At 39.0% G+C, this 25,358-nt stretch overlaps 2 protein-coding genes and 1 non-coding gene across 3 annotated transcripts; 2 read left to right on the plus strand and 1 right to left on the minus strand.

Moving 5' to 3' along the window:
- Positions 1-1,294: 1,294 nt before the first annotated feature.
- On the plus strand, positions 1,295-1,366 carry trnae-uuc (transfer RNA glutamic acid (anticodon UUC)). The gene has a single exon. It is a non-coding gene; the product is annotated as a tRNA-Glu (tRNA).
- Positions 1,367-8,351: 6,985 nt separating this feature from the next.
- On the minus strand, positions 8,352-16,700 carry caly (calcyon neuron-specific vesicular protein). Its single transcript, XM_010768430.1, has 5 exons — positions 16,548-16,700; positions 13,453-13,615; positions 12,677-12,796; positions 11,822-11,935; positions 8,352-10,379 (listed from the first exon to the last, which is right to left on the minus strand). The coding sequence occupies exons 2-5, from the start codon at positions 13,579-13,581 to the stop codon at positions 10,143-10,145; spliced, it is 600 nt and encodes a 199-aa protein (XP_010766732.1). The 5' UTR covers positions 13,582-13,615; positions 16,548-16,700; the 3' UTR covers positions 8,352-10,142.
- A 6,578-nt stretch (positions 16,701-23,278) lies between these two features.
- LOC104943114 (trace amine-associated receptor 7e-like) lies at positions 23,279-24,227 on the plus strand (the record flags this gene model as incomplete). Its single annotated transcript, XM_010768433.1, is given in 4 exon segments — positions 23,279-23,710; positions 23,713-23,792; positions 23,794-23,876; positions 24,072-24,227. Coding segments are annotated over 4 exon segments (751 nt in total), but the record flags the coding sequence as incomplete, so codon positions are not given.
- Between the last annotated feature and the right edge of the window lie 1,131 nt (positions 24,228-25,358).

Below are 25,358 nucleotides of genomic sequence, written 5' to 3' on the forward strand. Positions count from 1 at the left end.
TTCTCACGCATAGATTTTCTCACCCAGAGATTTCTTTCCAGGGTACTGCCCACCAAGTTGCGCCGCAATTTTGTAAACAAACTAGGCTTGTTTGAGACGCGTGCACTCCACTAGCAAAATCTCGCGCTGAACTCTGTTCAAAACTTGAGAGCCCTGGAAATACTATATGGCAGTAAAACAAGAATACAGTTTGAAAGGGGAGTGATTTGTAAAATATCCATAAAGAAAAAGAAAATCTGTTTACAGTTCTGTTTCATATGGATGTTGAGAGATGTATCCATAGATCTCTTCATGTTGCTCTCAAAGTGCACCAGATTGATGCTTTTAACTTCAATATTTAAAAACAATCTTCCCGAGGGAGCATCCCCCCGGACCCCCCTAGAGGAGGTGAGGTCTGCTCCCCACTCGTAAAAACTCAAACAATCAGGCACAGGAGGGAAAACAAAGGAAGTAAAACAGGACAAGACACAAGGAGAAAAGAAATTTCAAAATAAAACAGGAACACAAAAACGCAGAATCATGACACCTATGTTCTGTTGCAAAGCATGTTCGGTTTTACAAATAAAACCTTTGTTAATATGAAAGCAAGTTGTGTTTAAAATATATGGAATTATGTTAGGTAACACTATACACTAGGATTATTTTTTAAGCTTTCTCAAATACACAGTGTTAACTTTTAATAAGAAAATATTTTATAGTCACACTGACATAAATCTATGTCCTTGCCAAATAATGATATCGCTGTCATGCACTGATACATAACTCACAGTAACTTGTTACAGCTAGAAACAATGCATTTTGCAGCCTTGAAATTAAAACATTTTTGAGTTTTGAGATGACATTTGGTGCTTCTATCATTACAAGTGACATACAAAATTGTGACATAAATAAAAGGCCATTTAGTTTTGGAGCACATCAAGGTTCTCGGATAGTGACGCCTTTTTCGGGAAGCCCAGATGCTAGACGAGGTCCCTGGGACTTGTTGGGTCAGAAATCTGTTGGGGGTTGGGAGATGTTGTCAGGGGTCCCAGAATTGATAGCCACACCCGTGTTTCCTGGTCAGACTTGGCAAACTGGTCAGATAGATGGTCATGGGAAAAACAAGGGACATTGGATTTGCTTAAAATGAAAGGTTTATTGATGGGTCCTTAGTCAGTTTTGTCATGCATAGTTGTAGATCAACTATATGTTAATTTCCTGTGTTTCCGAGCTTTGTTCAAAACACACTATTAAAAGAAACATTAAGAGTCAATTATTGTAGTTGTTGTTAGTTGGTAGAGGTGATCAGTTCAGTTCCCATATGGTCTAGCGGTTAGGATTCCTGGTTTTCACACAGGCGGCCTGGGTTCGACTCCCGGTATGGGAACTTTCCTTTGGAAGGACTGTGAAGACTGCCCTTGTTATTAATTCAGATCCCCAAAAAGATCAAGTACTCCAGGGGGTAAAGCACAGTATCCCCACACTTCTTCCCAGGTGCTTGATAGCAGCTGTTTACTGCCTTCCTTAGAGTGGGAAGGTTTAAATTACTATATTTCTGTGTACATGTGTGTGACAAGTAAAAGGGGATTCGACTTGAATTTTCCATTTCCTTTTGGCAATTCAGTGGATAAAAACAATTATGATTATAAGGCCATAATATGGCACGGTGTTAATGCTGCTTTTTTATTGTGGTACTTTTTAAGGCCCCATAAGATAAGATAAAATAAGACAAGATAACTCCCTATATTACCACAACAGGGTTAGGTCTTAGGGTTTTGAAGCCTTACAGCAGCGAAGGGGCGGTACAACACCAAGTGAAAAATAAGAAAAGCAAGATGTATCACTGAATATTTGAATAAAATGATAGCACATGTGATATATGATATAGCACATAATATTGATTTTGCATAAAATAAAGATACAATGCAAATATTTCACAGAATTTGGAAACTCAATTGGCAGAAAGTATTAATAGTGCTCTCAAATGCAGCTTCTCACCTTAAGGAAAGGTTTTTGGAATTTAAAAGAGAAATAGATGAGAATGAACACTCAATGTTCGGCTTGAAGTTACGTAAAACACAGAGGTGGGAAGTAACTAAGTACATGTACTCAAGTACTGTACTTAATTACAATTTTCAGATACTTGTAACTAACTTGAGTATTTCCATTTTATGTTACTTTGTACTTACTCCACCACAAATCAGAGTTAAATCATGTACTTTTAATCCACTACATTTGGATAAATGATGTGAAATATATCAACTCTTAAATCAGACTTTAGTTACACCAAGGGTACATTCACAAGCTACCCTGCAGTATACAAAGTCATCAAAACTAGCTGCACCTTCACCAGCTGTAATAATACTTTATTGCATCAGTAATTATAATCTAAACATATAATGTATATTATTCTGAAATTGACCTATTTGCATAATGAGTACTTTTACTTGTGGTACTTTCAGTATATTTTGTTGCCAAGACTTTTGTACGTTTACTTGAGCATCATTTTGAATTGGACTTTTACTTTTACTACACTCTGGTACTTCTACTTTTACATTAAGATTCTGTTAAAAGGAGCAATCCAATATCAACATTGTGTTCCAATTAAAAAATGGAATCCCAAATATGCTTTGTGTGTCAACAATGACACCAGCAGAGAGAGAGGAAGACCCCTATGGAGACAAAGACAGGTCAGTGAGTACATCCTGATATAAAGAAAGAGACAGACACAGCTAAATACCCCGAACAGATTACAGCAAAGAAGAAGCAAAACAGTAGTCTTTCTGTATGAAACCTGAGGAAATCTGTTTAATAATTCAAAATAATAGTATTGAAATGAAATATATAAGGCGTTTTTTAAGACCATCTGCCAAATATTCCATAGTTACAGATCCTGAATTATCTTGTGTTTCATGCGAACGTTATCTGTAAATCTTTATGGTTAGAAAACTATTAGCATATGTCCCTGATCTGACATGCTGTAGATCAAAATAATCTACATAATAGTCTGCAATAACAACAGCAGTCCTTAGTTGCAGCCCTAATTATAGTAATGGCTTCAGTTGTTAATTTAAAGGGACTGGCCATTAAGGTATTGCACTTCCATAAACTTGAGGGACATACATGTTGTTTTTAAAAAGAGTGGTCCAAATCAAAGCAGGGTGAGATATCCTGCCTTTTATTGTATGTGTCTCCAAATACAGTGGATAATACATTAACCATAATGCAACCTAATAGCATGCTTCCTTCCTCCCTTTCCTCCGCAATGGTAACTTCTTTCTAACCCTACACCTCAAACTGACATAACCTTGAAAACATGAATTCCGTCTTTAGTAAGCTTGCTCCAGAGAAGACAGGAGAGAATAAGAAAAGAGAGGATAACTCCTAGTGGTGATGAATAATATGTTATTCAGTGGAGTGCCATTTAGGTACATTTTGGAAAACAAAATACAGAATATGCCCTTGCCAACAACTTAGAAGAAACAAGATGTCACTCACTTTTTTGCCTATGATGCGATTGGGGTATATTCACCAGCGATTATAATGAACAGTACGCTCGCAGACACTATATTCATCTTCATAAAACTCGTGTTGACACAGAAACCAGAGTCCTTGTCCGGATACATTTAGAAACCATGTTGATTAAAAGACAAATTCAGTGTATGGTAAACCCACTTTGGTTTTAGCAACAGTTTGACATTTTTATACTCACAACATTTCAAATTTCTGCTGCGTCATGCTCTGCATTTTTCCCGCTGATTTTTCTGATAACTCATCTCGTGCTACGTCTTAGCCGCAGAGTCATGGATTCAACAGATCACCATTAATCACACCGTGACCTTCCTCTCAACCAGGCCCATATAAAGCACATTCATCCCCATTTGCCATGCAGCTCTGCGGGTCGATAATTGGCAAAGCAAAACACAGATTAAACCCAATTTGGAGGATTTCAACTTGAAGCTTAGCAGAGACAGCCGGGGCTCAGGCTGAACTGGAGTTCACTGCGCTCTGGTCCTCTCTGCCTGTCTGAGGCTGCACCGGGAGGGGACCACAAACCTAAATCAAACCAGTCTGTTCTCTGTTTGTGTTTGCGTGCGTGTGTGAGTGTGTGTGGGTAGAGAGAGAGAAAGGGGGAAAGATCATGCAACAATGCACTTCTCCATGCTTTACCATGCCTAATAGAAACCAACTTCCAGCGTTCAAACTCCATTTGTCTCATTAACCTATTAGCTTAAAGTTTAATTGCAGGATGTCGTAAAATGATTTGGTCTATGAGTAATGACAATATTTCAGCTGCGTAATGGCCAGAACAAAGCAAAGTAAAGCTACGTTAAGTGAAGCCGGTTGTTTTTCTTTCTCACGCCATGTCTGGGCTGCAGATTTGGGCCTTTACCTCGCCACATCGGTCGGGTAATTGTTTACTGGCAAGTTTTTTGATGCATTAGGGAAACAACACGGCAGGATAACAAACTAATGACTAATTTCATGGCTGTTGAGTCATTTTAAAAAGGCCATCACAAGGATCAACTTTAAAGAGCCACTGTGACTAATCTGACAGCAGGCACTCTTAGGTATGGTCGACAACATATAATTCCCTTGTAGGGTACAAAGAAAAGAGTATTAAGATGTCTCAATGTCAGCTTTTAAGTGACTTTAAAGGTCTTTATTAAAACATAATCCACTTAAATTATGTTCATCAAACTAGAGGTTCAAAGCACAACGGGACACATTCCTCTCTGCAACCATGGGAGATGACCCCTAGGTGGCAGCGTACCTCCTGAAACCTCCACCACTGTAAAAACAAACATCACTCCAATTACAAAACCTCCTCAATTGTCCTCCCTTTTATTTGCTCCGCAGGGCAGAGAAACTAGATGACAGTGCGTCCGAAACCTCGATAAGTTATGATCAGCTGCCCGGCCCTCGCTGCTGCCCTTTAAACAGCAGCTTGATAGGATCTGTGAGGCGCGCTGGGCATGTATAGTGTTACTCTCATCAAAGGGGACTGAATGGGGGTGAATGGAGGATGATGTGTGTACTGCCTCTGCTTAGTGGAGGCATTTCCAGCTGGCGCCAGGGCAGAGGAAACCCACTGAGACACACAACAACACACACAGACACAGGGGTCAGCCTGGATTCACCCTCCTCCACCTCCGTGCCTCTTGGCCTCCACCGCCTCCTCTTCTTCTACCCAAAACCCCCTCACCCCCCGCCTTCTCTTCCCAGGCCTGGCCGCCTCTCGTCTGCTCTTTCTCTCTTGTTCATCTTTTCTTTTGGTTTTCCTTCCTTCCATCTCTCTGCTGTTCCTTTTTCTCCTATTTATCAAACTTACACTTTAATGGCATGATACACTTAAAAATGCTTTAATGGCAATTTAGGATTAAAAAGGGTCTTTGTGTGAGCGTGAAGAAAAAGACACAGTTATCAATATACTTATAGTGAAGTGTAAGATCACCTTTTTGTGCCATTTTCTTCTTTATGACAGTGGACAGTGTAGAATTGAGAGGGAGAGAGGGTCAAAGGTGATCTTACACTTCAAAGGAATAAACCCTGGGAATTTGCGGCTGCATTTAAAAAAAAAAAAAACATAATACAGAGAATATAATTCTAGTGACATAATTTCAGAGAATGAAATTGTATCTAATGATTGCAAACTAAAATATTTGTAATTATAAGTTTAAAAGCTTTTACAATTCCAACAAAAGCTCTACATTATGGGATATATTCATATAAACTTTCTTATTGAGTCAAGACGACAATATGAATGTCATTCTCTAGGCCTGTACATGATGCTATTTCAAGTGTTTAGGTTGACTCATATTTAAAGGTCCCATATAATAAAAAGTGTAATGTGTTTTTGATAATAAAGCAGCTCAAAAAGCTACAATTGAAAAATATGTTATATACTTTAATTTCTGCTACAGTGACGTTATAGACATTTGCCGGTAATGATGGAAATGGGATGGCAAGAGTGCAGACACGGAAACAGTGACCAATCAGAGCAGACTTCTACGAAGGGCCGTAAAGAGACAGACACTGAAACAGAGCGTTTCAGACTTTGGATAAGTACAGATATTAACAAATAGAGAGTACGAATAAAGTTTTTTTTTATAGCTTAAATGCATGGAAACATGTTCTTATAAAAAACCCCTGCCAAAAATAATGATAACTGAAAAAGAAACATAATTTGCCCCCTTTAATGTACAAGAGTGGTATCATTCTGCTCATGTAATGCTCCGGTAGAATGCAAATAAGCATATTTCCCAAAAAAGGATTAGAGATTAAGAGTAAAAGTAAAGAAATTTCACTTCAAACTGTTTGTTAAGCTCTCCATTCCAACGTCTTCTGCCTTTGATCCAAATCTACTCAGCTTGTTATTGTATATCAACTCTTAGTGATATTCTGAAAGTGCTCGGGAGCGAGCTGCAGCATAACGCCTCCAGTCTGATCAGCTTCAGGTGCACAGAACAGTTTTAAGATCACCACACAGCTTTGTGTGTCCTCTTCAGGAAAGTTAGATCAGGTCTAGGAGTAATAACAGCTAAATGACTCTTGGCAAGGCCTTCCCTCGCAGTCTTCAGGGAGGAGTTGGAAGGGGGAGCTCTGAACGGTCAGGACAAATTAAAAAGCCAACCTGCTATTTTACTGTTCAGATCTGTTGATGCTATAAAGCAGGAAAATGGGGCTTGGCGGCCTTTACGTGACTACTCGGCTGATTTTACGTGATTTTCCCCCGGCACTGAATCTAAGCCTTTTTGGCACAACATGTTATGCATTGACCAAGCATGGGATCTGTAAATTCCCCAATAAATATGTTTTAGCACTTTATTTAGTTCCATGCCCTAGGCCAGCAGCATCTAAAGTATGTCACCCAGCAACAGAGGGGAGAAAAAAGACCCTACAGGCTAAACAGGGCGTAATGTAGATTTAATTAACAAGCTAAGCATGGGCACACACACACACACACACACACACACACACACACACACACACACACACACACACACACACACACACACACACACACACACACACACACACACACACACACACACTCTCTCTATCTAACACACACACACACAACACACACACACACACACACACACACACACACACACACACACACACACACACACACACACACACACACACACACACACACACACACATACACACACAGTATAATGCTATAGCAAACACGCACATAGCAGAAGGTTAATGATTTCAGAGTCACACGCACCAGGCAACACACACACCCAAAATTCGAGCCACACAGCGATGGTGTGAAAATATGTGAGTGTAAATGAGATGCAGACAGGCTCACAGCAGTGGAGAGAGAGAGAGGGGGGGGGAGAGAGGATGTGGCTTGGCTTTGAATTGCTAAACTTAAATTTGAGGAGGAAGGAATCATATTTTGAATGCTATGCAGTGAGCATTTTTTAGCAACAGACTGTAAAAGGAGATCTATATTTTTTTCAAAAGAAAAATGTAAGTGTGAAAATTAAAGTGTATTCCTATGTAGAACTGACCCCCGCACAAGTGACACAAAGCAATACATATACAAACGTTAGTAGAGAGCGTTGGAGGTAAAAATATGGGAATAACTTGACAATGAAGTGTTTAATTATACTCAACTAATTGTGATTTACAGCTCTGTGTTAGTTTTGTAGAAGGGTGCTTTGTTTTACTTGAGCATAAGGCTAAAGAATGGGAAGATACTCATGATGCAATTGAGGGTTGATGGGCAGAACGATGTTATTCATAATTCATTACTTATAATAAACCCATAATTAGGTAAAAAATAATCGTTTCATAAGATTTAATTAATTGTATGCACCTCAGCTGCTGATTTGGAGCTGCTGAAGTGAGGAATGACTTTTGAAGAAAGTTTATAATATCTTTAGATACAATCTTAAAATAAGAAAGTGTGCTTTAATTTAACTGGAAATAATTTGTACCTATTCATCCAGATATTTTCTTCACTCATTCCCTGTCTTTTAGAAATATTACATTGTTTGATTATTTCTATTGATGTTTTAATATGTAAGCAGCATTTGACTGCTGTGGCTGATAGGGGTGTAGATGATTTAAACATTTGTATTCAATATTATTGAATATACAACAATAAATTATATTTGATATTTTGACCTATGTATCTTCAAGTACTGTAAGCAGTAACTACAACCCGCACACATTCTTACAGTATCACTATTTTAGTTACTCTATATTACATCATTATGATTTTTACTACATTCAGGTACTGCTTCTACTCTAGTATACTAGTTCCAACTTGAAATATAAGCATTGAATTGAATTACCTCAAAGTTGTACTCAAGTACAGTTGAGAAAATATATTATTGGTGAATGAGAGGGATCAATAATTACTTTTATTTCTGTTCAGACGGTGACACTCGGGCAGATGTCGCTGATGCAAACGTTTGGCACTTAAGCTCCAAAGAACAAGCTGTGCTGCGATCTCACATGAAGAGTTTTACTTTTCTCCAAAATAATGAAAGAGAAAAAGCAGGTTCAAACATGTGACAGAAGATCATTTGGACAAATTAAAAGATTTGTCAGAATATTTTGAGATACACAAATAAATGGATGTACAATGGATTGAAAAAAACTAACAACATAACACTGTTCATGGAATAAATAGAAACATGTGAAGACAATTGAAGTTTTTAGGTAGCACATCATAAGCACTAATTACATCTACTGCAAGATTAGAGCCGCTGCTTCATACATTCATATAAGGATAATGACGAGTCAAACCTGTGGGGATACTGTACATGCTCATTTACAGCGGCAGCAACATTAACCAAAAACACAATTTAGTAACAAAACAAATAATTTTCCAGTTTTTACAATAATCTTCCAATATGCTATCATTTCAGTTTTACATAAAAATATCTCAATTTGTTGTCATTATAACAGAAAGTAGCTCACACATGTAGAATAATAACAGTTATCAATTGAAAAGTTGTACAGAAAGTTTTCAGACTCATTCACTTGTTGAACACTTTATACTCATATTTGAGGTTGTAGTTGGTGATTTTTACTATTCTGAGACTATCCAAAGCCAATGTGTAAAACTATTTAAAATACATTTAGTCTGGTTTCAACTGTAGACGCACACTGAACTGCAATTTACAGTCTCCAGATGATGAGATGAAAAATGTACTCATTTCGACAGAAAATGTAAATCGTCAATTATAGTTCCTTGCCTGTGATCACATTCAATGCTGATTTCATACGTTCCCCTCTAAAACGAAATGAATAGTGTGAGATAACGAGACGCAGTGATGGGGAGAAACTCGCTTTATGTCATTAAAAACTTGTTATCTTCTCACTCTGAGCTCTTGCCTCGCTTCTCTCACCTCCAACAACTCCACAAATCCTACAGCTTACGCATACACACATGAACACATATAAAGATGATACATACTGTATATGTGCCCATGTGAAGTATGAACGCGAGGGTATACACACACACTGAATGCAGATGTCTGAGATTTTCTCATGCCTCAGTAACGCTGTAAAAGTCAGGCACATTCTCCAACACTTTAATAACATTCCTGCCTCCAACCACAACAACTCACCACTAATGCGCGCGCACACACACACACACACACACACACACACACACACACACACACACACACACACACACACACACACACACACACACACAGTTGGGTATTAGCTTGAATTGAGTATTAACAGAAAATAACTGGGGAACTGTGTGGTTTACATAGCTGATGGTTGAACATTCATTTGTTATACAGACACCTTTGTACAACGGCATATCAGGGCTAATACGGAGTCAGTGAGAAGAGTAATACTTTAAATACATTTACAAAGAAAAGAAAAACACGTGGATACATCTTTGAGTGAATAAAGTTGTATATCTACCTCACTCAAATAGATGACATTATAATCTAAATATATATTCTATTGAATTAACAACTTAATTACTGTTAGTAAAATCTCTGACTTGGCCCTAGCATGCCATTGTACCTAAAGGTTTTGGAGCACCGGTATAAACAACTGATGTAATGGTCTGTACGAGGAAAGAAAACAAATCCTAAACACAGGGTCAAAAAAGAACCTACGCTGCCTCCCCATCATCATTTCCTGCTGTAACACCTGTCCGCCCCTCACTACTCTCCCTCCTGCTCGCCTGTCAGCAGCTCGCTGCGTTGGTTGGTCACCTCGGCCTCGTTCAGGGCACTGGGGACTGGTAACCATGCCGATGGCAGTTCAGGTCCGGTCCTCTTCACCTGGTTGAGGTGGCTGAGCGCAGCATACAGCCCAGCGCCACCGTGCACCCCCGGCTCCTCCTGCTGCTGCTGCTCGGTGTAGTACATCTCCAGAGCGGCCGGGGTGCAGTGCTTCTGCTGTTGGAACACAAACACAAACACGTCTTTGCTGGTTTCACGTAGGGGACACACTGCGCTGAACATAACAACACACGTTTATCCCGGTAGGATATACATAAATAAAAAAGACACATTTATTTATAAGGCTCAACTCTTTGTCAGGGGGAAAAAAGTGAGAACAAATGTTGTTTTTTCGTTGTTTTTTATGCACCGCACATTTTCCTACAAATCAGATTGGAGGTGTTTAAAATACCTCATGTAAAAGAATGTTATCACAGGTTGCCATGTCCATCTCAGATAATCCTTCATTAGAGGACAAAGCATCCTGTGCATCTTTAAACATTTACCAATAGAGATAAAAGCTTTTTTAAGGTGGAATGTTTTGAGAAGAGATTTCAAAGCAAATGTACCAAACCTGAGGTCAGCAGGTAAGTCGTTTCAGAGTTTTGGGGCCTGGACTATTTGTTTTTAAAGTGGGTGATTATGTATAAGACAATGCGTGTGAATAATTTGACCTCATGAGTGTTTCCATCGTTGAGGATCCACTACCTGACCTTCCCTCTCAGCAAGGACTCGAACCCACCCAAAAGCACAGCAGAGACTTCGCCTTCCTCGATCCTCGCTCCTCTTTTTATGTCTCCAACAACCCATTAGCAGGAAAAAATGCTGAAAACAACTGTAACCGGCAAAAACTTCAAAAGCCTTGCCCGGAAGGTCCCCCCCTCCCCCTTCCCTTCCTTGCTTCCCCCCTCACTGTTAAGCCTTTAATCACAGTTTAGTCACGCTCAGCCCTAATTAAAGACCCCTCCGATTCACAGGCGGGCGTCCCAATCTCTGCCTGAGCAGAAAGCTGGCTCTGAAGCTCTCTCTGTCTCTCTCATTTTCCTCTGCGAGACGGCCTCTTTAACTAACATGCGTGGCAGCGGCGGCTCGCTACACGATGCCTCCAAGGTGTTGTTTGGAGATAATGAGTTTGAGTTCCCAGCTCGAGTTTTCTGATTGACTGTGGAGAGGGTGTGCCGAGAAACAAAGCACCCGCTACATTGTAGACTGTGTAAGGACTCTTTGAGTGGGAGTCGCACGGACCACTTCGGCCTGGATAATCAAATAAAAAGTTTGTAATAACTGAGGACAAGAATATTGCAGAAGATGCTTCTGCTCATCTGTGCTCAACTGCAGGATGACGATGGCCATTAAGATTTTTTTCTTTACCTAAATCATATGAATCCACCACTATTTGTGTAGTGTGGGTGTGTGTATGTGTGTGTGTATAAAAGACAATGTGTGTTTATGCACAATTAATTTCTGCAAGGACAGTAAACATGAAATCAAAAATGGCATATTCTAATCAGTGTTAAATGGCATGTGTTCTCATCAGTGTGTGTGTGTGTGTGTGTGTGTGTGTGTGTGTGTGTGTGTGTGTGTGTGTGTGTGTGTGTGTGTGTGTGTGTGTTGCAAACCTTCAGGATGAATCCCTCTGGGCAGGTAAGTTGGTCATACCACATAGCTTTGTACATGAGCAGGAGGAGCAAGCTGGTCAGGAAGGCCAAAGTGATGAGGATCAGACCTGTGACCTGAGCAACAACACACACGCACAGACATCAGTTTAGCAACAAGTGTCATTAATAGTTAAAGAATAGGGTTGGTAATATATTTTATTGTCAGAAAATGTCATAAAAAGACCTGCGTTAGTCTCCTAACACGTCCTGGGTTTGTGTCTGTGACCACCACTCTGTTCCTTCCTACTGAGGACAGGTAAAAGCTGTTCTGTTACATTTTCCCAATTAACTAACCTACTATCATGGAAACACAACTTTTCCTGGATCTTAGCTTGTTCAAAAAGGGAACAGATCGAAAGTCATTGGGGGAAAGTGCACTAGGGTCAGTTTGCATGTTATAGTAGATGGCTATTGATCCGCTCAGCTGCAGCACATCCCTGAAATGTGTCACTACGATCAGGTTGGATCATGGTGTGTTCTTACCCTGCACAACTAACCAACAACACACTGTCTTCCCCTGACAAGAAGGTAACACGACAGGTTGGTTATTTTGTGTCCTGTTTAGTAGTTCATTGCACTCACTATGTCAGCCTGCCAGATGCTGTCAGTTCTATGCTGTCATGTGACCATAATTGTATTTGGACAACAATGGAGCTCTATGGTACAGAGGAATAAACAACATCAGTGTTTGGAAAGTGAATACATGAAGGTGTGATCCATCAATTGTTGGTCATGGTCTTATCATGAGACTTGTTGGAAATCATACAATATTGCCAGGCTTATCTTTTAATCAGAACATCAGGCTGTTGTAGATACCTTGGCTTTCTCTGTAACATCACTGTAGAAGTTGATATTCAGCTTCTTGATATTGGGAACGTAAGGCTTGTTCTTTTTCTTCTGCTGCAGCTGATATTGTGTTGATGTCTTCACAATGACCTGCAGCAGAAACAATCAACTGTTACTGTGACTCCTGTGGAAACAAAACTGAGAACTACTTGTAAGCTGTGTTTAATTTCACATTATGGTTGACGATGGATGATGTTGTCCTCGGTGTTCAGTGCTGGTTCAGTTTGTGTATCCACTAAAAAGGCTATTGTCTAAAAATACACAAACATGATTTGCAAAAGCAGCCTGCTTTAATTGATGCCTTAAAAATACATCTGGGAGCTGTAAAGTGTTTTTTATGTTAATGTTTCAGCAACATCTAATCAGCCTGTGGAAGATTGGGTGCTGCTGACTGCATCGTCAAACTTAAATATAATCGTGAGGGCTTTCTTCTCGCATTCAAAGAGGTACTTGAATGGGCTGATGCCAAGGGTTTAACCTGGTACTGTACGTTATGAAGGGTAAATACAGCAGTCTCAGTGTTGGGATGCTTGCTCATGCTTGGAAGGTAAGTACGCCCACATGCATTTTAATGGTGTTTGTCCAGGCAAGTTCTAAATTGTAATCTCTTAGCTATTTCTGTGAGCTGTAATGGGTTTGTTGTGGTCGGCATGCAAATCAGAAATGAGCCTTTGAGAGAAAAACAAACATACGTAGAAATACACATAAACAAACTCACAAACGCTGACCCAATAAGCCTTACTTACCCTGTCTGCGTACGACCTCTGGAGCTGGCTGACCTCCAGGGGTGTGATCAGCGGGATGTTATCAAATCCGTCTTCAGTAGACGGCTGCTTCTCCAGTTTATCAGACAGATTGCTGCCTAACTTCACCATGGCTGCTTAGCTGCCTGAAAATGCCGGGATTGATCTGGAGAGATGGCAGGGGGACAGGCAGCTCAGGTCAGACTGACTCAGATTGTGTGCTCTATAACCAAATGCGACAAATGCTTGAAGCTCAAATCTGGGATGCTGCTGCTAGGACACAAAAGAAGGTGAAGAGAGGACAGTGTACTGAAAAAACTGGACAGGACTAGAGTATAGGCCAAACAAAAGTAAGACCCGAATAAAAAGACAATTCTTATACTACAAGAAATTAGTTTGATTAGTCAGCCTTTTGGTGGAGATTGACATATCCCACCAACTATTGTATGGATTGTGTCTCAAATCTAAATGATCTCTCCCCTCAGAAAGAATAGTTCTTATTTTAGTGGTCAACATTTGGATTTGTCCAATATTTTAATTTATAAATAGGAATCTGCTAAACCTATGGCCTTCCCATCATGAGCCTGTAGCATTCTGAGTGTTTAGTGTAAATAAAGTGCATATATTAGCATACTATCTTTCTTAACCAACACACAAAAAATATTATTTTTGAAATATCATTGTAAAGATGAGCATGTTGATGGTAACATTTAACACAAAGCACAACTGTGCTGAAGTACAGCCTCACAGAACCTACCGCATAACTATAGACGTTATGTTTTTAGTTAGGTAAAGCAAATAAAACACTATCAATACATATAAATAGTCAAAACAACAGTTTGCTGTTCGGTTATGTTCTGGATTATTTGTTGGCTGGAAGCTGCGACCTCCTGGGGTCTTGACTCGTTGCCTGGCAACTGCTGAGAGCCATTACATTGTCCAGCAGAAAACCCACTGTAAAACCACCACATGTGATTTTAAAGTACAACATCTATATGAGAGGTGTTTGTAAGTGGATGTAGTTAAGTTTGGACTGAGCTAGGCTAGCTGTTTAAAGTCTTTATGCTAAGCTAAGTTACTAGCTTCTTGCAGTAGCTTCATATTGTAAAGATATGATAACAATATAGAGCTCTCATCTCACTTTTAGCAACAAAATAAGGGTTATATGACCTAAAATGTCAAAGCATTCCTTGTAAACATGTTGAAGTAGAAACCCAAAATACCTGTATTAACCTTAAGAAAAGGATATCATCCTTAATAACTGTTTAATTGAGTGAGGTTATGCTAAGTAAAATTATAACTAAGTGGAGAAAAAAAAAAAACTTCAGATTTCTATTTTCAACCATATGCTCTCCTGCTATACAATCCAACCATTTAAAGTTAACATGTTTCATAACCACTGTGAATTATTTATTTTGTAAACTTAAGCCCAATCTCTCTTCTAAAAACTTGTATCTAGAGTTTCAAAATCAATGTGTAAATCTAGCGCTCCACCAACACGGCGCTGAACGCCTCTCTATGCTGATAATATTTATATTTTCTCTCGATCAACTGATCACTTAAATGTGGAGAGGAGAGGATCCACTTATCTCATTCACATGCAACACAACACCTTCCCACAGCCAAGGACCCCACAGGCCCCACTGACACCAGTGACTCACAATGATGATCCACTCACCAGGAGGCAAAGTGCTACAGTTTATGCAGCGGGAGACATCCCTGGTGCACAGGAAATGTGTTTGTTACAAAGGAGATACAGGATCATTAACTAAGGACTCCAGACACAACCAATGTGAATACATGATCTGCTAATGATGGAAGTATGTTGTCATGAACTGGAAACATGTAAACCAAATTAACAAATTTGATTCTGGAAATGTGGAGTTTAAAATCTAACTATTATCCAGGTTACTACCCATTATTACATGGTTGATAATAAGACATTCTAAATGATTATAAGAGAATAATTCAGAGTGGCGTAAATGATGAAGGCGTATTCTCTGATGCAGAATTTGTTCATATTTTTTAATTTTCTCAAGAAGTTAAAGAGCAGCTTTTGTCAAGTGACCAAAAGGATGCTAAGTGAGAAAATGATTCAACACTACAGTACTGCTTGGTGTGTCCTTGTGTGGGTGGCTTAAGTGGTCATCTGTGGTGACCACCGTTTCCCCCCCCCCCACAGTTGAAAGGGAAGTGTGGGTATTGTGAATCATCCTGCATCTGTGATTAACAAATGAGCCGGCTGTCAGACACTCAGTGCTCCCACACTCACAGGAAATGAGTCCAGAAAATAAGAAAAATTACTTATTTTAAATACAGATTATTAAAATCCTGTTAATATTCAAATGATGGCATGATTATGGCATATGTTTAAGAGCTAAAAACAGGGCAGGGGGGAGAGAGGTATCTAAAGGTGAAGACGTACTGTGTTATGAATAAGTAAGAATGGGCTGTCTATGTCTTTCAAGTTCTTCAGGGTTCACTGGTCATGCATATCTGAACTTGCTGCATTGAAGACTGCTGCAACAAGATGTACAGGCTGTGTAACCAGGAATCAGGAAGCAGAGATGTAGCAGCATCACAGGAAATATGGAAGGTTGATACAAATATATAGGCAAATCTATATAATTAGGGCCTATAGATATTAATTACATATTTGTCCAGCTGCATACTTTTACGATCTTCAATCATCCACTGTAAATGTTCTATATATTAAGTCTTGAAGGATATAAAAGGCATGTTTGATGAGTTGCTGACTTAACGCATGTAGTCTATAAGCAAAAAGGACAATACATAGATGCGTAGGCTATTTATCTGAAGCCTCAACGTGGAGCGCCTATTACAACACAATTCCGGCTGCCACAGAGAAATACAGCCTTGTATTTAACCTGATGCTATGTTTTTCCATTCATTCACTAAAGTAGATGAAAATTCCTGAATCACCTGCACTACATCACGTCATGTAGAAACAGCTCTCCTATCGGGAGGTTTACTGCAGCAGTGCACGATCTCTGGACCCGCAAACACGTGTGTTTGATACGCAAATAAACGTCTACGCACTCAGAAACATTCATTTATGAAATATAATATAAACTTACTGTGTGTCCTGTGCTCTCCGGTGGGCTCTGGATGTGATCGGACCCCGGTGATGCTGACGGGGACTTGGTGTGACCGCCGGTTGCCGTGGTGATGTGTGATTCACGGCAGGACTGCGCACGTAGTTCCGCCTCGCGCTGCTCGGTGCTCCGGTGGAAACAGCTCTGAATGCGCATCTTCACGCGACTCACAGGGACTGTGGCTGAGCAGGAAATTGCGTCTTTGTCCGTGGGAAATAGTCATATATCGGTGTAATGTGTGTCATTAAATCAGTTAGAGTCTGTATGTATTACGGTGCGAAAACACATATAAACCAGTTATTAAATAGCTGCAAAGAGTTTAAGCACATAGCCTATTGTAATGTGTGTTCACATGAAAAGTGATAGGATCAAGCCAATGACGCAATTATAAGTTGGTCGGTCAAACAAATTAAAAAAAGGACACATGCCACAACTTCTGCAGGCATTACTTTGGGTTAACAAAAAGGCTATATTTGTTTTGCTTACTAAAAGTTTCTTTGTTAAAAGGGCTGACTGGATCATTCAAATGAAAGTTAGACTTTATTAGTCTAGCAGTGGGGAAATGTACAGCATTCCAACAAAAGTGACATATAGCAGATATAAGGCAAGCAATAATAAAATACGCTAACATGTTAAATATAGAGGAAAAAGCGGTACCAATTTACAATAAGATTACCCTTATAGAGGGTTTACGAATAGTTTGTAATTCATTGATTGATTAGGTTGTGAACACTTTATAAATCATTAATAAGCTTTTACAAGACATGAGATAAACAGGGCAACTGTGACCGGTTGCTTGCCAAATAGTGAGCCCACATTTATCTGTACTGCTAAGCCTTATATTGGCTACTTAGCTTACTTCGTCTTCTTCATCAGCCAGCATCCTTGGTATCTGTTGTTCACTGAGGTGATTCTCGCTAAGTAAGGCTTAGTCATCTTGCCAAATAGTGAGCCTGCGTTGATGTATGAAAACGATGTTAGAACTGGTTTATAAATGGTTCTTAATGATTAATAAAGTGTTTACAACCTAATTAATAACCTAATTATAAACCCTTTATGCATCCTTTATAAGGGTATCTTATTGTAAAGTGGTACCGAAAAAGCAGTACATAACACATTTAAATTAAAATAAAGGCAACTAAGTACTGATCCATGTCTAAAAACTGAGTAGCAGCATTTAAGTAGGTATGCAAACATGAATATATTAAAGTTTGAGACACTGTTCTCTTCTATGCCACATCTCTGTTTGCAAATGTTTGTGCTTTTCCCACACAACATTTATTTGATAGCTTTATGATAACACTGTAAGGCCCTCTATTTAACAATCATAATGATACGGTTAACAAATAGTCTAAAACAAACCAAAGTGTGTTTTTAAGTGCATTTTGTTTATTAATGTACAATCCTTGGCAACAACTTGTTAAGACATATTTTGATATGTTAATGAAACAGCCTCCACGCCTATAATTTATATCTGCTTACAACTACATTATAGTGTCTGATAAACCAATTATTATACTGCTAATAAATGCAGGGGACTTGAAATAATGTGTTGCCCTGGCTATGTTACAATTTTAGATTGTACAAAATGTTTATTAACTTGTGAAATGCAATTTTAACCCTCCAACAATGTAAGTATGTTAAAAATGAACAATACAATTCTACGAAAATATTTGTGCATTACTAAAAATATTGCAACAATATGATAGAACTCTCTATAAGGGTCCATTCCGCATAGGAAGCATTTGATTCTTATATTGCTTTATATACCGTGGTACCTTTCCCGAAGTATAGCATTAAGAAATTAGTACTTTCATTAGTAATAGAGAATTTTACATTGGGTTATTGCTTCTTTAACTTAAGTGAAAGATAGTTAATTCAGCACAAACTGCTTCATCTGAGTGAAATAATCCCACCAAAGCTGCTGCAAATTTGTAAAAGTGAAACTTTTAGATACATTTGTAATTCAGCCTGCCAATATTTCGGTTTGTGAAAGTTGGGATCTTAACCTCACTTTAAAAACATGAATTTGTGACAATGTACGGACGGCTATCAGGCATGGTGTAGCTGAGTTGCCTTTGACCTATATCAGATATCCCGCGACCCTGGTGACCTGAGTAATCTTCAAAGGCATATTCAAGAATTTGTGTATTACTGGGTTATTGTCTCTTTATTCAAAGTTGTCTTGCTGTGAGGAGGCGTTAGGTGGAGCAGCTAACTGAGAGTTTTTTGTTCCAAGGGGATGTGGTTCACCTCTGTCAGTGAGGTAAGGAGGAGGTGATGCATATGCATAGGTGTGTGTCAAAGAGAAGTGAAAGACAGAGATATTTTGGAGTATTTATACTTGTGTGCATGTGAGTGTGAGACAGACCAGTGTTTGAGAGTGAGAGAAAAGAGTAATGTGTGTAAAGAATGAGTGGGAAGAAGAAGCCAGACTCGTCTGCAGATTTAGATCAACCTTTTCATGGAAAGAGGCCCCATGCTGTTTTCCTCTTTGGCCGTGCCTGACTGTATGAATTCATTATGCCTTTAGGGGAGCACTCGTCCAAAAATCAGCACTGAACCCCCCGCGCCCCCCTGCCAACCCATCAATTGGGCCTACATTTATTATTTTGACCTTTCCTTTACGGGGGGAGTGACATCAAAGTGGATTGTTGACTAGTTTCTCTGTAAGGAGACAGAGGTGTCATCCTCACAGTGTGAGAGGCAGACTGCCGGCCCGCGCTGGTTTTGTTGTCAGTGAAGAGGAGAGACAGAGTCTCAGTCAACATAATTAAAATGAGAATCAATTAGGCCGCAGTCTATGGAAGAAAAACTGTGTGGAACCAGGCGTGTCAATGTGTGGGCAATGGGCATGTTTGTTTATGTGTTTATAAACCTATGAGATGTTTAGAAGAATGGGTATTTTACAAATTGCTTTATTTTAGACTTACATACCAAATACTTCAATCTTAAACAATCGCAATCACTCCACTCTATAAATCATTCTTATATTCTATATTGTGAAACACGGGGGGGTGGGGGGGGTTTATTTGTTTGTTTTTTAAATATTCTGTTTATGATATTATTCTTGTTTATATTTTAAATTGTAAAATCAGCTGACACAGCATGGATTAAAAGCATATCAACCAATAATCTTAACCTCATTCATTATAGCTGATTCAGATATTGTAATTCGTGGTAATTAAATTACCTTTTTTAGAGCTCTAATATAGGTAAAACGTACTATAAGAGAAAAAAGTATTGTACATTAACCGAGAGCGCCTTACTGTTTGGAGTAAATTGGTTCCAATTGGCAAAGTGAGTTCTGACATTTGAAGGTGATCAAAGTATCACATTGAAAGAATTATGTCATGGAAAACAAAAATGACATTTAAAAAAATATGTCTCAATTTTAACTTAACTGGTAACAATGTCGTAAAAAAAGACAATGGTATTTCCTAACAATTAACAAAGCTAGTATACTTCCTTTATAGAAAATGTTCGAGGATCACAACTATTCATACAATAAAAAATTGACAACCCTTAATTTATTTGTTTTACTTTTACTACAAGTTTAGATATTGTTATTACAACTTCAAATCTTGGAATTTACTATTTCAGTTTAATGAATACGTTAGAATATTTGAGTTAATGTTATTCTTTTTAAACTTTACATGTCTGCTAGTCTCCAAACATATTGGATGTTAAAGATGTATGTATAGATTTTTAAACACATTACTACACATTTTTTATGAGATTTAGCGTTATCAAAATACCCAGTTATCGTGGTCTTTGAAGGCATTTTCAACAATTAAGTTAGAAGGAAAAGTTAAGGGAAACAAATAAATAATAATAATATTATAAGCCCATAGTACAGTACTATGCTGGAGAAGTAAAGGCCAGTGAATTATACAACAGAGGGAACCTAAGGTAAAAGGTCTCACACAATCCACACCTTCAGGATAGAGATGCAGAAAGGAGATCTGCAGTGGGACGTGCCGCTCAGCTCTCCTTTGCCATCTGACCTTCATATATTTCTCCTCTGGTTCAACAGAGCACCAACTCTCCTCCCTCCTACAAAGAAAACTCATTTTCTAAACAATGTCGCCCTCTTCCCACTGAATGATGTAAGCTATCCATGCTCTCTGGGAATATCTCATCCGTCTCCAAGTTTCTTCATGTTTCTTCCCCAGTCCTCGTTCTATAGTGTGGTAACACCAATATTTAAAAAAAACTAAGGTGGCTTTTGCTTGTATTATTTTGTGGCTTAATCTTATTTTGTAGCAGTCAACATTCTAAATACAACAGTAACAGTGGGATTCCTCATGTAGATTAATACAAAAAGGGTGCTACATATTACGTAATATAGATTTCAGAATTCTGAACAAAACCAATAAAAAACATATATCTCTGAAAATCCTAATTAGTTTGCATTGTTTTTCTGTTTATTTTTTAAATACTATGACGTTTTTAAACATGCTCTTTTGTATTTGTCAAAACTATTGCAGTCTACTTCTTCACCAAAGGGGCCATCTAGTGACTGGTTAGCCACATTAACACTACAGTAGTGTTACAGGCCAACAACAGAGGCGCATTCTTTTACCTTTAATACTGCAGCTGCCCTTACAAGACATACTATTTTGTCATCACATCTCAAACCTTGACCGTCTTGCTCATGTATCTGCTGTACAGAGGATTGTGGTTCAGAAAAGGCAAAAAACATGCTGGCTTGCAAACTTCTGACAGAAAAATGCAATTGGTGCAGTATGACATCCTTTTTGGAAATGGTACGTTTCCTGACTGGGAGCAGATTTGTCTTTCAGATGAATGCTGAAAGACAAAACTGCTCAGATCTCAATGAGAGTTTTAAGTTCACTTCTGAACACGTTCAACATATGACCATTTATGGATCAGTTGGTATCATAATCAGTAGATGGCAGCACTACATTATTGAGGAAGGTTATCTGATATGGTACTGATATTTTTTTTCATTAAACATTAATAATATGCAAATATGAGTCTGTAAACAAAAATAACTTGTTACGGTTGATAGCTGTGTTGTGTACCAGTTCATTCCTAATGTCTGATAACACGTTAACCACAGGAGAATTATATTCAAAGGTGTTAATAAACATATTTAAACATCAACACATGATGCAACAGTATTCCAATTACAAAAGTCAGCGATGAACTTAGCTTTTGCCAGAAAAACAAACTACTATGCAAATATCATTCACTTGAAATAAAACGTTACCTACATTTAAAAGTTATGTGCTTTTGGAGCACTTAGAAAGCAACAGAGGCTAGATCTATGAAAGGCTTACATTCTTTTTGTATTCTAAACATCTAACTTGATCATAAACTCATTAGTTGCATGTTAAGTCTTAGTACCTTGGGAAGTAGCAATGGGTGCTGTAAAGCACCCTTAGTGGACAGCACATAATAAATATTCTAGACATTAAAATCCAGTGCTTCGACTAATCAATACTTTTTTCAATTATCTTTTTGAATCCACTGATGTGGGGATGGGTTTCTGTACCCAAAAAATACTGCCATGGAGGAATACTTCATATGCCTTCCAGCTCACGGCCTTATTCACAAAAACAGGCCGATGCAACGCTGCACCAATCCACCTGTTCATATACACTTAACCTCACCAATGAACAACACCACAAGATACTTGAACTCCTTCACAAGGCAGCAATTCAACCAGAACCCGGAGCGAGCAATCAATCTTGGTTATGTAGAGACCACCGCCTCAGAAAGGGTTTGACTCTCATTTTATCCACTTCACACGCTCAACTTCAAACTGCCCCAGTGTGTGCAGAAATTCACAGTTTGATGAAGAAAACCAAAACAGATCCCACCTCATCTGCAAAGAGCAGTGAAGCAATTCTGAGACTTCCAATCCATCAAGTCTTTAGGCAGTAACCTCTCTAGGACCCTTCTCAGAGAATCTAAGAAGGCTGTAAACTTTGAACTGCTCAGAGCAAGTGGCGCTATGTTTCTGACATTCCAATTGCAATTTCCCAGGCCACAAGTTCACTCCTTGTCAATGTGCCTTATTAATAATCTAAAAGCGAAACACTATGAAAACAAACAAAAAAACTGCAGGAAAAAGCAGGGAATCCGGTTAACAATTTAAGTGATTAGCTTAAGAGTAATACAAATCATTGTTGATTACATTTAAATGATTGTTGATTTATCCTAAATACTCTTTCAATGATACCCACATAGAACTGCAGAGAACAGTTTAGAGACTAATCTGGCTGAAATCACTACCGTACAAACTGCAATTGGATCTCATTGGCTCTCATTCTCTACACAACTGATTTGTGCCTGTGCTTGTACATCTGAAGCATTTTCTTGCACAAAACCACAACAGAGGTTGTTGTGCCCTAAAAAAAAGACATCACAAGTAATTAAACAAGCTCGAAATGTCTGTCAGAACAAGTGTGTGACTTTATTACAAATGACCAAATCTAAAGAGTAAATTGTTTTGGCAATTGCATAAAACTCAAATGTTGCATCATGTAACAGTGGGATGAGAAAGGAGGGGTGACCAAGAGGATGATATATAATGAGAAATGTAAGAAACAAGGAATAGGTTGTCAACACCAGCCTATCAGCTCAGAGGAGGTGTAAAGAGTGACGTCAGAGATAAGAAAGCTGTATGATGTCCCGTGAGTTTAGTGAAGGTTCAGATCATCATCTCTCCTCAGTATTGGAAGATGAGCAGTCTGGAGCTATGCTACCCTCAGCTCCTGAACTGGTCCTGCAGGGGATTAGAGCGTCCTAACTCTGAGGCTGTCCTCCTCTACACGCTGTTCTCCTCCATCGCCGTGATCACTGTTGCTCTCAACCTGCTGGTGATCATCTCCATCTCCCATTTCAGACATCTTCAAACCCCACCCAAGCTGCTCCTTCTCGCCCTGGCTATATCAGACCTCCTCGTTGGACTGCTTGTGATACCTGTTGAAAGTATGCGAATCATCGAATCCTATTGGTTGCTAGGTGATATCATGTGCAGTCTGTCATTCTTTCTTAGCTTTACTCTCACCTCAGCCTCGGTCGGCATCATAGTGCTCATCTCGATTGATCGAATTGTAGCAATCAATTATCCTCTGCAGTACATCAACAAGATAACTCGCAGAAGAACTGAGATGTCTGTGTGTGTCTGTGCTGGGGCTGCTCATTTCTCTACAACGGGCTGATTTTAAAAGGACAATTTCCGTCTAAGGGACAGACACTGTAATGGTGAGTGTATAGTGGTGATTAACTATGTCTCTGAAGCTGTGGATATTGTGGTCACATTCATCGGCCCCTGCTGTCATTATTGTTCTGTACACGAGTGTTTACTGTGGTGGTGTGTGTCTCAGACTCGTTCCATGAATTCTCATATTACAGCTGGTACAGGTGGTAAAGTAAAGGCAACAAAATCGCAGCGAAAAGCAGCCGGGATTCTGGGTATTGTCATACTTGTGTATTTGTTTACTTTCGGTCCATATTATTATCCTTCTCTAGCAGGAGAGGATGATTTACAAGTTGTGGGTATTGTGACCTGGTTGTTGTATTTTAATTCTTGTTTGAACCCACTCATGTATGTTTTTTTATATCCTTGGTTCAAAAAAACTATCAAGTTTATTGTGACCCTGAAGATACTTGAGCAGAACTCCTCATGCAAATATGCTTTAAAGTCACTACACATTTGAAAATGACTTATATAAATGCGCAAGTAAAAATGTTTGGGTCATATGTGAAGTAAAGTAATATGTTAACAACAGGAAAATGCAGCGTGTGACATCATATTGGATAAGCAATCAGTCTTTTATTAATCAATGATGCCTAAAGTTTGATGTTTTCAGCCTCTTAAATGTGATCATCGTCTGCTTCTCCTAGTCTTATATTTGAGTGAACTGTATAGGCTTGTTTGAGACGCGTTGCGGCTCGCCTCGAAAGTAGACGAGAATAGCCGATCGCAGCCGGGGGAGGTCTCAAAAAGCTCGCCTGAAGTCGGACAGCTCCGAGTCGGCTTCTTCTTCTTCTTCTCTCGGTTTTTTGGCAGATTGCAAACCACTTTAAGGTGCATACCGCCACCTCCGGAGTCGGCTTGACTAAGTTTGCATTTATAAAGAATGCACACATGTGTTTAATCGATAATGTCAGATATGTAAGTATGTAAGTAAATATATTTGTTCCTGCTCAAGATTAGATTCAACTTTATTGTTATTGCACATATTACAGGTACTGAGACAATGAAATGCAGTTTAGCTTCCAACCAGGAGTGCAACAAGCAGTAAAGTGAAAAGTAATGTACACAATCTACAGAATAAAATATAGAATGAATTGAATGATGAATAAACAGTGAGGGGTATGAATATACACAGCAGCCTGTGAGCAGTATGAACAGTGTGTATGAATATGCTAAGATATATAAAGTATGAAAACGGTAAGCAGTGCAAGTATAGTATAGTATAGTATAGTATAACATATATAGATATTAATTTCATGATGAACAATGATGAAAAATGTTAATGACACAAAACAACAACAAACTTTTGCCTAGCCAATTGGAGAGTTTCATCACCAGCACGTGGTAAAAACCACCAGTGTGTAGGGGGTGTGTGTGGCACAGTGCAGAGCTCTCAAGTCACGCATTTCACTCCATTCACACGCTCACACGCCACACGACACCTTGTATTTCTCACGCAGAGATTTCTTTCCAGGGTACCGCCCACCAAGTTGCGCCGCAATTTTGTAAACAAACTAGGCTTGTTTGAGACGCGTTCACTCCACTAGCACCCCCCCCCC

This window comes from Notothenia coriiceps, unplaced genomic scaffold (assembly GCF_000735185.1).
Source record: "Notothenia coriiceps isolate Sejong01 unplaced genomic scaffold, NC01 NC01_scaffold00005753, whole genome shotgun sequence".
NCBI lineage: Eukaryota > Metazoa > Chordata > Actinopteri > Perciformes > Nototheniidae > Notothenia > Notothenia coriiceps.

What these genes read in the sequence shown, in the direction of transcription:
- caly (XM_010768430.1), bottom strand. Translation starts at nt 13,581, where the DNA reads ATGGTGAAGTTAGGCAGCAATCTGTCTGATAAACTGGAGAAGCAGCCG. An exon ending in AGAGGTCGTACGCAGACAGG is followed by an intron (nt 12,797 to 13,452) that starts GTAAGTAAGGCT and finishes TTTCTGCTGCAG; the next exon opens with GTCATTGTGAAGACATCAAC. An exon ending in CAGAGGGATTCATCCTGAAG is followed by an intron (nt 10,380 to 11,821) that starts GTTTGCAACACA and finishes GTGTTCCAACAG; the next exon opens with CAGAAGCACTGCACCCCGGC.